This window comes from Crocodylus siamensis, chromosome 3 (assembly GCF_052110815.1).
Source record: "Crocodylus siamensis isolate JL-2025a chromosome 3, ASM5211081v1, whole genome shotgun sequence".
Lineage (NCBI taxonomy): Eukaryota > Metazoa > Chordata > Crocodylia > Crocodylidae > Crocodylus > Crocodylus siamensis.
Genome location: NC_143397.1, coordinates 149205073 through 149223033, shown reverse-complemented (window position 1 = coordinate 149223033; position 17961 = coordinate 149205073). Strand labels below are relative to the sequence as shown.

General features: G+C 44.2%; 1 protein-coding gene across 1 annotated transcript; it reads left to right on the top strand.

Annotated features, from left to right (window-relative positions):
• The first annotated feature begins 7455 nt into the window (after nucleotides 1–7455).
• On the top strand, nucleotides 7456–16721 carry LOC149868985 (uncharacterized). The gene is given in 7 exon segments (XM_090039523.1): nucleotides 7456–7556; nucleotides 10204–10588; nucleotides 12286–12457; nucleotides 15139–15244; nucleotides 15246–15318; nucleotides 15953–16049; nucleotides 16460–16721. Coding segments are annotated over 6 exon segments (984 nt in total). The 5' UTR covers nucleotides 7456–7556; nucleotides 10204–10206; the 3' UTR covers nucleotides 16614–16721.
• Nucleotides 16722–17961: the final 1240 nt, after the last annotated feature.

Genomic DNA, 17961 nt, shown 5'->3' with positions numbered 1-17961 from the left:
AGGGGAGTTTGAATGGTATATGCCTTATTTTGGTGCTTGCCATACATAATTCCACTTCTCAGCAGGGTTAATTAATCTGGGTGAAGCATTGTGCAAAAACTGTACTGCTTCCAGTTCAGGAGCTAGCACAATCAGAGTTATTTCAGGCACATCTGCATAGAGCTGCCTTATACCATTGGTCTAAATGGCACCAAACTTGCCTGGAACCCTAGGCCAGATCCAGGCTGCAGGGCTTCTTGTAGGCTGGATCTGGCTGCTGTGGCCACCAGAGCAGTGGTTGCAGTGGTGACAGTGGCAGCAACCACCACAGCTACACAATGACCACTGTGGCAGGAGCAGGAGTGGCTACTGCAGCAGCAGCAGTGGTGGCAATGGAGTAAGGGTGTGTGGGCCAGGCAATTAACTGTAAATATGGCACCTCATTTAGACTTACTCTCTAAATAATGTCAGGATACCTATAATCTCAGCCAGTCCTCTCTAAGAAACCTGTTTGAAATGAGTTGCATCACAGCAGTTCTCTTTGGTTACTCCTTTGTGATTTACAGGGTGTGTCTACATGTGCATTACATGCAGGAGCAGCTTACTCACAAGTAAATTACTTGTGAGTAAATACTCCCAGGCGTGTCTACACATGTTGGAGCAGTAAACTGCTCTCACTTCCTGGGGCCCTGCAACGGGCCCCTGCCACCACTAGGGGGAGGTCTGGAGAGCTTCTTCCCGGCTCAGCTCCACCAGTGCAGAGCTGAGTGGGGAACAGGCTGGGGAGCTGAGTGCAGTCATGTTTAATACATTCATAGCTCTTTCTCAGCTAAGACCTGGGGGTTACTACCATCTCTCTCAGCCAAGAAATTCTTACCATTCTACTCAATATATTGACATAATCTTGATTTACCATGTACAAAGCAGGCAAATAAATAAGTTTATGGTACTGAATGCTCTGAGAGACAAAAACTTCACATTTTTTCAAATGGAGCATGCTCTCTCTCTCTCACATTGTCAGTGGGCAGCCTAGGTTTCCACTCCTGTACCTTATCCATAGAAAATGGATAACATCTGTTATCTGTTCAACATCTTCATCAGTGACTTGGACGAGGGGGTAAAAAGCACCCTGTTCAAATTTGCTGATGACACTAAGATGTGGGGGGATGTGGGCATGCTGAAAGGGAGGAATAGGCTACAGTTGGACCTAGACAGGTTACAAGGGTGGGTGGACAAGAATAGGGTGGGATTCAACACAGACAAGTGCAAAGTGCTGCACCTGGGGAGGAACAACAGGCACCATACCTACAGGTTGGGGAACCCCCTTCTCGTCAGTACAGAAGCGGAAAAGGATCTTGGAGTCATCATTGACTCCAAGATGAACATGGGCCGGCAGTGTGGGGATGCAGTCAGGAAGGCTAACCGTACCTTGTCATGCATCCACAGATGCATCTCAAGCAGGTCCAAGGAGGTGATCCTCACCCTCTACGTGGCACTGGTCAGGCCACAGCTGGAGTACTGCGTCCAGTTCTGGGGACCGCACTTCAAGAAGGATGTGGACAACATGGAGAGGGTCCAGAGGAGGGCCACTCGCATGATCGGGGGCAGCAAGGAAGGCCCTACGAGGAGAAGCTACGGGACCTGAACCTGTTCAGCCTCCACAAGAGAAGGCTGAGGGGGGATCTAGTGGCCTGTTACAAACTAGTCAGGGGGGAAAGTCCCTGTTCCCCCCAGCACTGCCAGGAGTGACCAGGAATAAAGGTCACAAGCTGGCAGAGGGTAGATTTAGGCTAGATATCAGGAAGCGCTACTTTATGGTCAGGGCAGCTAGGATCTGGAACCAACTTCCAAGAGAAGTGGTGCTGGCTCCTACCCTGGGGGTCTTTAAGAGAAGGCTAGACGAATACCTTGCTGGGGTCGTTTGACCCCAGTACTCTTTCTTGCCATGGCAGGGGGTCGGACTAGATGATCTACTCAGGTCCCTGCCAACCCTAGAAACTATGAAAATTACTCCCTCTCACTGCTTGCTCTGCTTCCCAGCAATCAGCTCTAATCTTTCATTCTAGAGCTTCCAAGGTTTGGAATTTGGGCGGGGCTGAACGTCATCTTTCCTTGCAACTTCCTGATTCTGCACTTCGGATTCACAGCAAGAACAGAAAAGGCAAACTGCTCAGCACAGCTCTCTGAAATATCTGCAAGAAGTGCTTCTAAAGAGGTAACTTTTATTTGTTTCAAACGACTTCCGAGTCATTCTGCAGATGGCAAATGGAATGCTCTCAGCTTGCTAGCAGACCATGTATCTCAAGAAGGGCATGATTCATAGATTCATAGATGCTAGGGTGAGATGGGACCTCAAATCATCAAGTCCAACCCCCTGCCTAGGCAGGAAAGAGCACTGGTGATAGATGACCCCAGCCAGATGCCTATCCAGCCTTCTCGTAAAGACCCCCAAGGTAGGGGAGAGCACCACCTCCCTTGGAAGCCCATTCCGAATTTTGGCCACCCTTACTGTGAAGAAGTTGATGTTTTAAAATGACGTTTTAACTGGCCTTTTAGCCCTTCTCCTGCTGCTGTTCTGTAGCTATCATATTGTTCAGAAACAAGCTTTGTGGGTCATGAGTCTCCTCAACTGATGACATAGCAGTCTCAGAAGAGTGTGAAGTCCAACTTATCTCTAATATCACAGTGTTCTCTAATTTAAAATTACAAAAAGATCCTCCACTTGAAACTAGTCTTCCTTCTGTATCTTTCTAGAGTCCTGTCTCCCTCCCCACTAGATTTGAAACTAAGTACCAGTAATTAAAAAAACAATAACAAAAAACCCTGCCTATATAGGGGAACTCAGATATTGTACAAGGAAAAAACTTGGAAATATTAGACACAGGACCTGACCTGGAAAGCCTAGATGCTGATGGAACTGGGCATCGGAGCTGAGCACCCCGGTGTCACGGTGGGGCCAAGTACGGATCGAACAGGTGGGATTAGTGGCGAGGAGTCAGAGTGGGCGTGACGCGTGCGGTTTCAAAACAGAATGCTTTTATTGTTTACTTACGCCACTGAGACGGTAATGTAGCGTAGGCTGGTCAAACTTGGTTACAGTAATACGACAATACGATAACGGTGAACGAGAAACGGTGCCGAGTCGGTAACAGGAACGAAGTCAATGAACAGGTATGAGTCGAATAACGAGTTGATCGAAAACGTAGAATGAGAAAACGAGGCCAGAATGTAGTAAATGAATAACGAGAGAACGAACGGATAATTGAGAACGAGTGGCCGAAACGAGTCAAAGATAACCGGAACGTGAACAAGTAAACGATGATCGATAACGAATGGTCGAGACGAGACGACTGTTTTCTAGGAAGGGGTACGCCGGGATACGACGGTGGCGGGGAGACCAGTGGAACTCTGGGAAGCAAACCAGGGTTCTAAGAGGCTCTCCTGAGGCAGTCTCTGCTGTGGCAGTCTCTGCTCAGGTCGGGTCTGGTCTCCGCTGGGGGTGGAGACTCACTGGCCTTAAATATGTTTCGAGTGGCCAATCAGATAGCTCCCCTTTTGGAAAGTTCTAGTCCATTCTGGTGCATGTCTAGGCATGCGCGTAGTGCCAATTCAGATTACCTCACTGAACTTTTATGATGGACAAGTATGGGGCATGTGCTGGGCATGCTCACTAGCCCTCTGGGGATTTTCCACTTACTTGTCCATGCATGTCTGTGCTTAACACTGTGTTATCCAGCATCTCATTCAAATTTGGTTCTGAGACTGGGTATAGGTGGTTTAAATTCAGAGTTTCGGATACAAGCTCATCTCTTTAAATATCTACCGCTAGGTGTGTTCCTAAGCAAGTTGATCCATAAAAGAAATCACCCTAAGAAATCCTTGACATGCTTTTCAGAAGCATCTCTGTGCACCTTGCTGGGATACTTCAGCAGCTACTTCCCTTCCTTTCCTCTGAATTTAACCAGACTCATCCCAGTTTCCTAGTCCTGTGAATATCAAAGATAATTTGTCTCTGTAATAGCCAAGGTCCTCTTGTTTTTCTCCTTCTCTCAACCACTATGGGCTCCACCCAGTATTGCCTTTAGCCAGTCTGCCTCTTCCCTTCTTACAAAAATCTAGAGGTAGCATTGCTCACAGTGGATGTGTCTACATCTGCAATTAGTGCACATGAATAAGCTCTGGAGTTTATTGTTCCAGAGTTTTTTTCCCCCAGGTGCACTGTTTAAGCGTATGCCCAGGAGTAATTAACTCCAGAGCAATCAACTCCGGAGTTTATTCATGCACGGCATAGGAAGCCCGGTCAGATCAGCCCCGGTTGACAGGACTCCAGCTGTCAGCCTGCCAGCCCAGGGCTGCTCCAACAGTGGAGGGGGCTGGCTGGGGCATGAGGGTACCTCAGGACAGGGTTAGGCAGCAGGCAGCCCCCACACTGAAGCACCCTTATGCCAGCCCAGTCAGCATCTACACGTGTGCTGCTGCACACACAAAAAAACTCTGCGGGAGGGTAGTAAAAGCTTTGTTATCTGGCATCAAATATGATGGTTAATCAAATGTGCATGGTCTAGTGCGCTTGCTGGGGTACAGGGAGTGGGGACCCATGCAGGCTCCTTTGCCCTGGGCCATGGGCCGAAGAAGTGAAAATGAAAAACTCAGCTCACGGGAAGAACTGCTGCAGTACAGAAGAAAACCCCCCATAAATCGCACAACACTGGTTATGACATATCACCCCTCCCTTGAACCTGTACGGAAAATCCCCAAACAATTGCAACCCATACTAAAAAAGACCCTATTCTTAAAGAGATCTTCCCAGGGTCCAACGTCCTAGCCTTCAAACAAGCACCAAACCTCGCTGACCTCATCACCAGAAGCAAACTTCCTCAAGCCCAGAACACACCAAAAGGATCCAGAGCATGCCATGACAAGAAATGCAAAACCTGCCAACACGTCTCCACCACCACTACTACACCTCACAACAGAGTCATCAGCATTCCTGGATCTTACAGCTGCACCTCCAGAAATGTAATATATCTCATCCGATGCACCAAATGCCCTGATGCAAAATATGTAGGAGAGACCAAACAACAACTGCACATCAGAATGAATGCACACCGGAAATCTGTCAAAGACAGGAATACCCAGTTACCTGTGGAGGCACATTTCTCACTAGAAAACCACTCTCTCTCCAATCTCTTGGTCCTGATCCTCAAACGAAACTTACAAAACACTTCCCAGAGATGAGCCTATGAACTCCACTTCATCAGCCTCCTGGATACTAAAAATCATGGACTAAATATAGACATTGGATTTATGATACATTATAACCTGCTTGACATCTGACTCCCTAGGTATCTCTCCACTATTCATCCCCCTTCTCTCCCTTTCTGCCCCCACCTCCCCTCCCACCTGTCCCTCACCCATTGACTCCTCAATCTACATTTTTACTGACTACCTGTCTTGTATGCAGACCAACGTGGCCCCTGGCTTCTTTGCTTTTCATTCCATCCAGGAAGAGCACACACCAACTGCTGAAACTTCCTTAGCCTGACGAAGGGTTTTTGAACCCGAAAGCTTGCTTAATAATTGTTTTCCAACTATTTAAGTTGGTCTAATAAAAGGCATCAGATTCACGCAAAGAACCTTGTCTGCCTACGTCCTTAGACCAACATGGCTACAACCTACAACCCTGTATTCTAAAGCAGGGATTTTCAACCTTTTTTGGTTGGTGTACCCCTGGCAGCTGGTTGAGAAGCAGGGAGTCCCCTGGCCAGTCAATGTGCCGGGGGTGGAGGTGGGGAGGCAAAACCAGAAGCAAAACTGGAAGTGCCCCCACTTCTCTGCACTGCTGCTGCGTACCCTCTGGGGCCTTCCCAAGTACCCCCTGGTTGGCACCCCTTGTTCTAAGGTGTTTGAGTCTCTTCAGCTCCATCTGCAGGCTGACTGTGAAAATTGTAAGTGCTTTTAAAATTTTTCCAGGAGCTATGGGTGTCTACAGATGTGTTCCATGCATGTTTTACAGTGATGTAATTTGGAGCACCTTTTTATAACACTATAAAGTTACAGTGCTTTTAAACATGACAGAAGTGCAGTGTTTGGTAGAGAGGGCCTCTGAGCCTCCCTGCATTTTTCAGGCTAAGAAGCAAGGGGTACTCCACAGCCACCTGGGGCAACAGAAGACTGTAGACAGCAGCAGACCAGTGGAGGAGGCAGAGTTGGGATAAGAGGCTGTCACTCACCCTCTCATCCTACCCTTACTTTCTCCCCCACCTCCCACGCTGGGAGCAGGCACAGCTTCTGCTACAGGCTGAGCAGCAGCTCTCACCTAGGCTGACAATCCAACTCCAAGCATCTGGTCCTCAGCTATGAAGGGTCTCAGGGTGTGTGCGTGTGTCCCACTACTGTACAGCTCTTTCCTGTGCCTGCTTCAAGCCTGTGGTCCCCAGCCACACAGGGGTTCAGGAGGAGGTGGCGGTGGGGCATATGTCTGTGTGGCGGAGAGTGTGCATGCATGTGTGTGTGTCTGTGGGTATGTGCATGTGGGTGTGTGCTGGGGAGCACTAACCAAGCTCACAAAGCCCATGGGATACTGGCAGAGTCACCAGAAATGTGACCAGAATATAGAAATTATTTAAAGCACTGTAGGTTGCTAAAGTGCTGTAAAATACAGCACTGCAAATTTAATACCTGATTTAACAAGGTTTAATTTAAAGCACTGGACCCATTTTTAAAGTGCTGTAAAGCCATGCACTTCTGTTAAATCACAGCAATAAAATGCTTTACATGGCAAAAGAAAGCAACTTCTGTACATATCCTAGAAGCCACCTATGAAGCATCGTGTTAAAAAAGTTATGGTTTTTGTTATGACTTGTGTCTGATTTACTGGAGTTTTGAATGGTGTTGTTTTTGCATTTTCTCCCCCAGGAGGTGTTAATATAATGATGCGTTTGTTTTCAAAGGCTCTGGTGCAGTTAACCTTATTTATGTTTTTAACCAGTCTTTAGCGGTACAGTTTATAAATTGTGCTTGTTTTTACCCCAAACATTGTTTCAACTTTATCCCTACAAAAATGGAGAAAGAATAACATTTAGCTCGTCTGTCTTTAATAAATGTAGTTGAGTTTCAAATGGCAGATCTTTCAAGAGTAAGCAGATTGCAGACACATCAATATATTGCACTGTGATTTTTTTCCCATTGAAAGTAATTTTAGATACAAAATAAACTGGTGCAGTAACTTCAGTCCCCATATACTATAAATAGACTAATTGTGTTAGATTAAATTATAACTCTAGATACTGTTGTTCAAATTCATTAAGTTGAGTTACATAAGTGAGAAATAAATCACAGATCTGTGAGTTCACAGATTCCTTTTAACCCACAAAACTCTGACTTTGACCTCTACATAGATATTGTTTAACTCTTTCTGTTAAATTTTATCTTGTTGTTTTTCACGTATGGATGTCAGAATATACTGTTTGTAGCATGGCATACAATCCATTTTTGCCATAGTAACAAAACTCTGCACATACTGGACTACTGTAACAGAAAGCTGGTGACCCCTGTTACTTTATGAAGAAAAAACTGTGAGTAGAGAAGCCAGGCAATGGTAAAACCCTGCTGCCCAGGCAGGGGAGAGTCCCATCATGGTAAAGGGTTGCATCTGTTGCCAGTCAGGATATCTCAGCCTAGAGCTAGCTGGCTGGCAGGAAATAAGCAGCTGGAGACCTGAGGCCATGACTGCTTACTGCAGGTTTGGCAGACCACAAATAAGCCCACAGGGCAATGCCCAACTCAAGCAGCAGGACACTGCTAGATCAGGAATCACAATGGCATCAGTCATTCATTAGAACCCAGGGAGAAATCCCTGCAGGTGGCTGGGGAGCCACCTGACCAGAAAGTGGCCAGGCTTGAGGCATGGCAGTCTCACCCTGCAAGCTGCTGGATAAAGAGCTTTGTGTCAGGGAGGCTGCTGGGGGAATGTCAAGCTGACTTAGAGCTCCTCTCTGAACTGCTAGCTGAATACTGGTGCCTTACGAAAGGAGCACAGCCTAAGTAAGGGGGAGCCTGACTGCAAGGCAGCTAGATATTGCTGTCATTGGGTACACCTATACCTAAGCTTTTGTTACAGCTTATTATTGATGGTTTGTGAAAGGGATTGTGAGGGGTCTTGGAGGTCCTATTAGTGCCCTAGGGGCATGTGATTGCCTTGAGTCCTGTTAGGGGCAGGCTCAAGGCATGGCCAGGGGGCCCAGTGCCTGGAGCAGGGCAGAGTTTGGGGACCAACGGGCCGAAGCCCAAGAAGGGCTAAGCCAGAGCCCAATAGGGCAAGGCTAGGGCTGAAGCCCAGAAGCTGGGTCTGAAACAGCGGATCCTGAGCTAGGTGACACAGTGAGAGAGCAGAGACAGAGGCCAAGTGGGCCAAGACCCTTACAAGGGAGTGATCTGACAGATGGATAACATCTTTGAAGCATGGGCATGGTGTAAAGGGGAGGTCAGAGCCACATAATTAACCCTTAAGGCAATGAGCATGGACATAATAACTATGGGCCAATTAACCTAACGTCTATCCCAGGGAAAATCCTGGAAAAATTCATTAAGGAGTCTATGTGTGATAGGCTTGCAGAAGGTAGGATTCTGCATGACAGCCAGCATGGCTTCATCGTGAGCAGGTCTTGTCTTACCAACCTCATTTCCTTTTACAATCAGGTAACTTACCACCTGGATAAGAGAAAGGAGGTTGACATTGTATACCTTGACTTCTAAAAAGCCTTTGATCTGGTATCCCACAGTGTTCTCACAAGATAACTGGAGGATTGTGAGCTTACTTGCGAGACAGTTACGTGGGTATGAAGCTGGCTACAGGGTAGGACCCAGAGAGTCCTAATGAATGGATCTGTGTCATCCTGGCAAGAAGTGGCCAGTGGTGTCCCACAGGGGTTGGTGCTTGGTCCGGTACTTTTCAACATCTTTATCAGTTATTTGGATATGGGGGTGAAGAGCTCACTGACCAAGTTTGCGGATGACACCAAGTTACGGGGAAGTATAGTCATACTTGAAGATAAGCTACAGATACAGGTGAATCTAGACAGGCAAGCAAGTTGGACGAGTCGGAACCAGATTAAATTCAACACTGAGAAATGTAAAATGCTCCACCTGGGGATGAACAATCCCCTACACACCTACAGGCTTGGTTGCACCAAACTGATCAGTACCACAGATGAAAGGGACCTGGGTATAATAATAGACCACAGTATGAATATTAGCTGGCAGTGCAATGCTGTTGGCAGTAGGGCAAATAATACTCTGGCATGCATCAATCAATGCATCTCCAGCAAAACCAAGGAAGTTATTCTTTCCCTCTACTCAGCACTGGTGAGACCCTAAGTGGAGTACTGTGTCCAGTTCTGGATGCTGCACTTTAACAAGAACATGGTAAAACTTTAGAGAGTCCAGAGAAGGGCCACCCGTATGACTAGAGACTTGCACAGCAAGCCATATGAGGAAAGGCTGAGGAACCTGGGACTCTTCAGCCTGAAAAAGAGAAGGCTGAGAGGGGGCTTGTTAGTGGTTTACCACTTGTTCACCAGGGGACCCTTGGGGAAAAACAGGAGTAATGGCCACAAACTCCTGGAAGACCATTTCAGACTCAACATTAGGAAAAACTTCTTCACAGTTAACATGTCCAGACTGTGGAATAAACTCCCTCCAGAGGTGGTGCAATTGCCTACCCTGGAAATCTTCAGGAGGAGACTGGACAATCACCTCGCTGGAGTCACCTGACCCCACCTGTCTTTCCTGCCCAGTGCAGGGGGCTGGACCCGACGATCTTCCAAGGTCCCTTCCAGCCTTGCAATCTATGAATCTGTGGATCTGTGTTCACAAGAGGAGATCTGACGTGGGAAGCCCTGGGGTAGCCTCCCTTTTTCTAAAAGACAATAAAACCAAGGCCTGGCGGGCAAGTGAAGGAGAGTTTGCAAGAACAGCTGGCTAGGCAAGGACTGAGCAGCCACCAGGGGGTATCACAGCCACCCCCCCTTCCCCCCAGGGATGAGGGCTTGTTACAACTACCTACAGAATAGTACAGCAACAGATTTTCAGAAGAAATAAGATTGATATAGTTTGGACTTTAAACTAGAAAATGGTTGCATAACAGCCCTGTTGAACTGCTTGAAACAAAACACATGGGGAAATGTTACTTATGAAAACACTGCTTTTTCATCCCTTTTCTAGGTCATGGAAGAGAAGGAGCTGCCTTATGTGTTGACAGACACTATAGGAGGGCCACATGGAGTATATTTGGAGCACATGGAGTTTATGAAGAAATATTTTAACCTTGTTGCCATGAAGGAATTTCCTGAAAACCAAAAATATCTTGGTGAAAAGATCAAAGCTATTTATATATGGTGGCAAAAGCCAGCTGTTAACCGGGAGCTGCTCCAGAGCCTTCCTAACTTAAAGATCATAGCAAACTTCGGAGCAGGAGTGGATCACTTGGACTTGAAACTGATCTCTAGCTTTGGAGTGAAAGTGACCAACACTCCGCTTGCTGTGTCTAATGCCACTGCAGACCTGGGCATGGCTTTAATGCTAGCATCTTCCAGGAGATTGGTAGAAGGTAACAATTCATATTGTTTGGTATTTTTTTTAAATATAAAATGACTTCTTAGAAGTTGTTATATAAAATATATGTTAATGGAAAATTAAGAGTAAAATGTGTGTGCACAAAAAGTAAGGTATGGAGAAAAATGAATGTAAACATCTCACAGGTCCCTGGCACATGTTCATTTAAAGGTGCCATGGGATCTGCTTCCTGGGTTGTACTAAATTTAGTTAAGGGGTAGGGTGAATGGAAATGAAATGACTGGTGAGAGTATTCCATTTTTCCTTCATTTTTTATATACTTTTTTACAGTTCTCTTCTGTATGTCTTATATGGTTAAAGTGTAAATATTTACCAATTACCTTTTACGGTGGTCATTTTCCTGTTAGGCTGCCATCTGCACCCTGATGTCTCAAACTGCTAAACCACATCCTCTTAACTTTTTTACTGAGATAGATTAAATTATAAAAAGGTCACCCTAAACTGTGACCCACTTGCTTTCCTTTTAGTTAGCTGTATTAGTTATGTCAGGGCACAAAATGATATTGCTTATGCTAAGCATTTTGCTAAAGTGGCTTTCAACAATCACAACAGGAAGAGGTATGATTATGGGATTGGGGATCAGATCCGAATCATACCCTTTCTACTGTCAGTGCAGGGGGAACTCAGATTCATGATCCTGGTCTGGCAAGTTGAAGCCAGGTGCCCACAGATCTGGGTCCAGGGCTGATGATCAGCAGGGGTGATTTCAGACCCCAATACAGTCCCGTCCTGGCACCAACAATCAGCTGATTGTCAGCCTGGGCCCCAGACCTGCCACATATTTAACTTAAGGCACCATACAAACCAGCCATAAAAATGATTGTACATAGAACATTGTCATGGCTGATTTGCCATTTTATGACACCTTAAACTGGGTGCACATATAACACCTTTGCCATTTATGCTGTGATTTAACATGTTAATTGTAGCGTAAATGTAATGTGTAGAGGGGGCCACAAGAAATTTACCTACACATGTGATGTGTACAATTCCCAAACAAAAATAGCAGTAAGACAGATACGATCCCTTTTCCACCCACCCAAAGATTTAGGATTTATCTCCTAAAGCTTTTCAGGGAGCAATGAACTCTGCCTCTAAGACTGATATCAACTGGTTCCCCAGCAGCTGGTATTCCCTGCTCTGTGTCTCTTCTGTCTGCTGCCTTTTGTATATCTGCAGAAGAGCCTGGTGGCAGCGAAGTATCCTGGAGCCTCCAGGAAATGGAGAATCTTTGGTTCCACTGAAAGTCCTACAGTGGTACTAGTACCTATATTTCATCAGCTATGCTATGTAGTGTCCACAGCATCTCACAGATGGGGCTTAGCTTCTGATGACCAGCCATACTGAATAGAAGCTACTTTGGCTCAGGTATCAGTTGAAGGGTTGACAATATTTACAGAGCCCAAGAAGGCTGGCAGTTTTGTTTTGAACGTGAAAAGGAGGTTAAGTCTAGTGTCTCATTCCATTCCCTTACTCTGTCCCAGTAGGAGTTGGAGATTTATACTGTCCTGAGCATGTAATTAAGTCAAGAGCCCTGCCTGCTAATGCAACATCGTGTTTTATGGTCAAAAGGTGGTCCTCTACTCCCATGGTAGCTTATGACTAAAAGTAGAGTTATATGGAGGCTTGGAACCATACTACTCACATAATATTTGTTTTTATTTTTTTTAGGATGTCAGATCGCAGTTTCCCCAGACACTGAGCAGTTTGCTGCTGACTGGCTGGGAGAGGATGTCACTGGGGCTACCCTTGGGATCATTGGAATGGGCAGGATTGGCTATAAAGTGGCCAAGCGGGCTAAAGCGTTTGACATGAAAATTCTGTATCACAACAGGAACCGGAGGTGAAAGTGCACCTGCTTTTCAAGATTACCTGTAGCTCTCATTATCAAATATTTTTCTTGTCCCGAATGGGATGAGGATGTAGTGACATGATATCAGCAGCATTGTTGTTTAGGCCCTTTTTGATTATTTGTGATTTTAATTCTAAGCAGTGAGAAACAGTTCTGACTTGTTTTATTTTATGTTCAATTTAGGGCCAAAGCAGAAAGGAATAGAAATGTGCATTTCTGTTCTTCCTATAAATCAGAGGTTCACAAACCTTTTCAGAATAGACCACACCTTAATAGAGTGTGAAAAGAGGAGATGGTTCAGTCAGTGCATAGCATGAGACCTGAATAGAAGCAGGTGGTTTGACCCTGAGGCAGCTAAAAATAAAGAAATCAGTAGCATGTGACCTGCTAGTACTCTGTGGATTAACTGTAGTCTATAGACCACTTATGGAAACTTTCCCTAATATAAATAGCATAAATCCCCTCTTTCCATTGTGCCTGCACCTATATTGCAGACACAGAAAATGAAAATTGTTTGAGATGGGAAGGTATTCATGTCAGAGCCAGAAGCTGTGATGACCAGGGTATCTATTTTACTACATCTGCATTGTAGTGCTGGGGCCTCGTGCTTGGCACTATACAGACATTCAACAAATGACAGTCTTTGCCTTGAAGAACTTAGTGTCTAAAAGATGAGACATAATTGTGGATGGTGGTAAATGACACAGTGAGACACTGGCAACCTTCCGGACATCTCTAGTATCCCCAAATAAGGTCCCTGGCTGCAATCTCTTTCATCAGAATTGCCTTTGTTCAATTGTTTGCATTTGTTTATCTCCTCTTTTCATTTCTTACTTCCATACACTAAGTTTTATCCTAGCCAGGAAACTTCACAAGGAAGCTGGTATCCTAGCTCTTGGAAGAGAACAACTTTTGAGGCTCTTTAGAACAGTGCAGTTTGCTGTGGGTCAGGCACTAACTCCACAGACTGGCAAAAGGCAATCAGGACTCATAGCAGACATATCTTTTATTAGACCAACATGATTTTTGCAAAAAAATCTCTTTAATTACAAGCTTTCAGGCACAAACACCCTTCATCAGGCATTGGAGAAAAGTTTGTAAAAGTTCTTCTGGGTAGAAATGAAAGTTCATATTTCTATTGACTCCTCTGTGAAATCCTTTGAAATATGAACTTTCATTTCTACCAAAGAGAACTTTTACAATATTTTCTCCAATGCTGTACAATGAGAGGCTGAGAGATTTGGGTCTATTCAGCCTGGAGAAGAGAAGACTCAGAGAGAACTTGAGAGAGCCTAAAGGGCGCATATCAGGGACCGGGAAAATGTCTGTTCACCAGGGCTCCCCAGGGGAAGACTAGGACCAATGGTCATAAATTGCTAGCAGACCACTTTAGATTACAGTAGATGTAAGGAAAAACTTCTGTACAGCTCGAGTATCTAGGGTCTGGAATAGACTTCCGCCAGAGGTGGTACGATCACCTACTCTGGGTATCTTAAAAAAATGTCTGGATGCTCATCTTGTTGGGGTCATCTGACCCCAGGAGTCTTTTCTGCCCAAGCGCAGGGGGGCTGGACCTGATGATATTGAGAGATCCTTTCCAGCCCCTAACATCTATGAATCTATGGTGGTCTTTCTGAGTTTTTTGCAACAGAATTTCTCTATTTGTCCGTAGTTAAAAAATGAGTGAAAGCTAAAAGCTGGCATTTTCTGAGGGGTCTTGAGTCTAAAAAGGTTGAGAAGCAGTTAGAAAGCAGGGGTTCCCAAACTGTGGTACATGTGCCCCTGGGGCACATGTGCCCAAGACATCTCTGGGGAATATGCAGGAGAAATTGTGTAACAGCAGATTTAATTTTCATTAGAATAACTGGCATTTAAGGGGTTACAATATAAACTATATGCTGGTAGGGTTATACATGGGCAGCTGGTAAATCTGGAAGGGGGTACGCAATAAGAAAGTTTGAGAGCCTCTGAGATAGAGGATACTTATGTGACCCCTTACTGAACAGCAAATAAGTTATTGACCAATTATTCATACTTTGGGAGAGCAAGGGAATAAAGATGTGTTTTGTAATACAGATTTGAACCAGGGCTGTGAATGGTTAAATGTTTCAACATTTAACTGTATAAACAGTACTACCTTACTGGTTATCATTTAGTGCCAGGCTGGGAGTAGTCCAGCAGGAATGGGGAGAAGGGAAGCAGCACAGTGCCCCTAAAGGTGGCAGGGCTGGCAGGGAGGAGGGAGGGAGTAGCAGGTACTTGTACCTTGTATGGCAGGGATGCGGTAGGGGAGCAGCAAGGGGCCCAATCTTTCTTGTGGAGTCATAATAGCCTGGCCCTTTCCCTGCTGTCCACCTGAAGCACACATGTACATGTTGCTGGCAGTAAGCTGGGCCAGGGCTCTGCAGACCCCAGCGCAGCCACTTGCAGCCCTTGCCCCTGGGTAGCTGCACATGGATGCCAACAGTAGGTGAGGGACCTTCCCAGCCCACTGCTGCTGCCCAGAGAACAAGTGAGTACAGGTGGGAGCTGGTCCCCAGTAGATACGTGTTTAACTGATAACATTAGGGGAGTTTAAATTGGTACTTAATTAATTAGTATTTACATCCCTAATTTGAAACTCCTCCAGTATTTGCTGTTTACCACTGGAATTGAATTTTGCTTTCCCTCAGAAAGGAGGAAGAGGAGCAGGCTGTTGGTGCTTGTTTTTGTGAAAAAATGGAAGACTTGCTCCAGCAGTCAGATTTTGTGATGTTGGTTGTGAACCTGACACCTCAAGACACACAAACTGATTGGGAAAAGAGAACTAGAGCTGATGAAACCCACTGCTACTCTCATTAACATCTGCAGAGGTAGGGTACAGGATAACTGTTTGCCAAGTGCAACTCTCTTTTAAATTGAAAGGTCTCTGGAAAAAAATCAACCCCTAATGCCAGGTAGAATTTTTCTGTAAAATTTCTGTCTATAGCCCTGATTCAGCAAAACGCTTAGAACTCATTCATAAATTGAAGCATACGAGTACTCCTGTTAGAATACAGTGGAAATTTGCATGCTTAAAATGAAGTACGGCAGTAAGTGCTTTGGGAAATTATGGATAGGATTATTCTGGTTAAAGTAATTCATAGATTTAAATAGTCTGTAGAATCATGACTAATAGCAGCAGTGTTTCTTCCAGGAGTTTGGGGTAATAGGCACAGCAGGAAGGTTAAATTGTTCTATCAGCTTTGACCAAACAGTTAAAAAAATTACCTCTGAAGCTTACTGTTAAAGACAGATTTATCCAATAAGCAAAACTTATGTATCATCTATTTAAAAAGTACTTTTCTCATCTAGAACCTTGGAATTTTAGTATAAAACCTTTTATTTGTAATTTTATTGCCAAATTTCAGAATCAGTACTTTTTCTGACAGAGGTGGAAATAGATTGATATATCAAAGTGTACATTACAGCATTTTTTATTTAGTAGATTTTGTTCCTGTAATCTAGGCCCAGTGATTGATCAAGATGCACTGGTGGAAGCACTTCAGAATAAAGTTATCAAGGCTGCTGCACTGGATGTGACTTACCCTGAACCTCTGCCAAGGTAGAAAATAGTCAAATCAGTAGTCAAATAGTGGGTGCATACAAAGTTTGAAATAAGCAAGTCTGAGTACTCACATGAATGAGAAGCTGCATCATGTTTTATTAATATTAATATATTGATCTCATGTAAATCAACAGGACTGCCTATATACACAGATTTGGCAGGATTAGCAACCTAGACCCCAAGGCAACAGTCCTTTTAAATAAACACAATTTATGTAAACTTCTTCAGGAATGTTGCTGCCTAAAAGCTGTAGGATCAGGATTGGAGTATAGCAGTTAAGTCCACTCTGTATATGCTTTAACCAAGCAATAATTATATATAAAAATGTAACAATAATAATAATAATGAAAAGAACTAATACAAGCTTGAATTTCATCTCTAATGTTTCTATTTTTCTTTTTTTCCAGAGATCATCCTTTGTTAAAACTAAAGAACATTATAATTACTCCTCACATTGGAACTGCTACTAAACAGGCACGGTGGCTCATGATGAAGAGTATAGTTGAAAATATATTTTCTGCTCTTAATGGTCTTCCTATCCCTAATGAAGTATTTCCTTAATATGACTTCTATCTGGCAATAGCTAGTGTTTATATTAATAAAAGGAAATACTAATTTGAATCTTACATATATAATTAGTTTATGCGTATTAAACAATAACATGTAGAAGTAAAATATTTGGTTTTAATTTTTTTTTGATTTAACTATAAAAAATTCTTCATGAAAATCATGAAGTACTTCATCCTAAGCTTAACATGAATGAGTAACTTGGCTGCATGCCTGCTGAGTCTGGATTTCGGTGAACTTTATTTTGATTGCATCCTTTGAGTTGTCCTACAGCATTCTAGCACAACAGACAAATGAAAACAAGTTTAACCACAGTAAGGCAATCTGTATTGTAGTGCTTTTCACAGAGAAGGATACATTTCACAGCAAAATGTAGCCTGTTGTTTTTAATAAATGGTTAGACTTGGCAATGCTTGTAACTTATCCTAAGGGTCAGTACTTGGGATATGTCACCCAAGGAACAGTACATAGAAGGAAACACGGCTGAGTACAGTATTAGCGTACACAATGCAATCTCTGGTACAGTAGCAGTGGATATGTAGCTTATCAACATAAGGAACATTTTGCTCATTTTGTTAAACCTCGTGTGGACGCATCAAAAGCTGTACATAAATTGTGTCTACAGGTGAGATTTTTGTGGCATAGGCGTACAGGTTAGGGTTGTGGTGCTAGAAACAAAACTCTGCAGGCCAGGCCTGAACTGGCACTCCAGACTTCCTCTGCAGATCACCTTTGCTACAGTTTCATTCTTTTCTTTTTTAGGTGGTTCAGTTCCATTGATTAATGCCTGAGGGCATCATAAAGCAAAGGCTTTGCCTGTTTTACATCCCTCCCCATTGATCAGTACTATGGTAGGGAAGCAGCACACCATCAGTGCCTATTCTCCTTTGTCCCCAGGCTGCTAATCCTACATCAGGATAAGGGCACATTCTAGTCCCTCCCTTTATTCCCTTGCATATGCATGTAGGGCAAGTGACAGATGCACTTTTTAGGTGTTCTTAAGTATTCTCTAAGTCTAGTTAAATAATGATCTTTCTAGGTGCTACTGAAATTCACCCATGTCTGAGATGAAATTCAGTGCAAATGGTCATTAGTAGTGAGCGTAGCCATGTTGTTGTATCATTGATGGTCTGTGCGTCAGTAAGACAGCACTCCCTTCCTTTCCTGGCAGCACCAAGCTCACTGCGTGATGGGTATTATTTCTATTGTGACAAGTACATAGGTGCCCACTGTGCAAAGGCAGTGGTTTTCAATCTTTTTAGAATCAAGGCACCCATTGGAAAATACAAGCTCCTAGCTCTTGACTACAGAAAAATAATAGAACAATTCTTCTGTAGCAAAG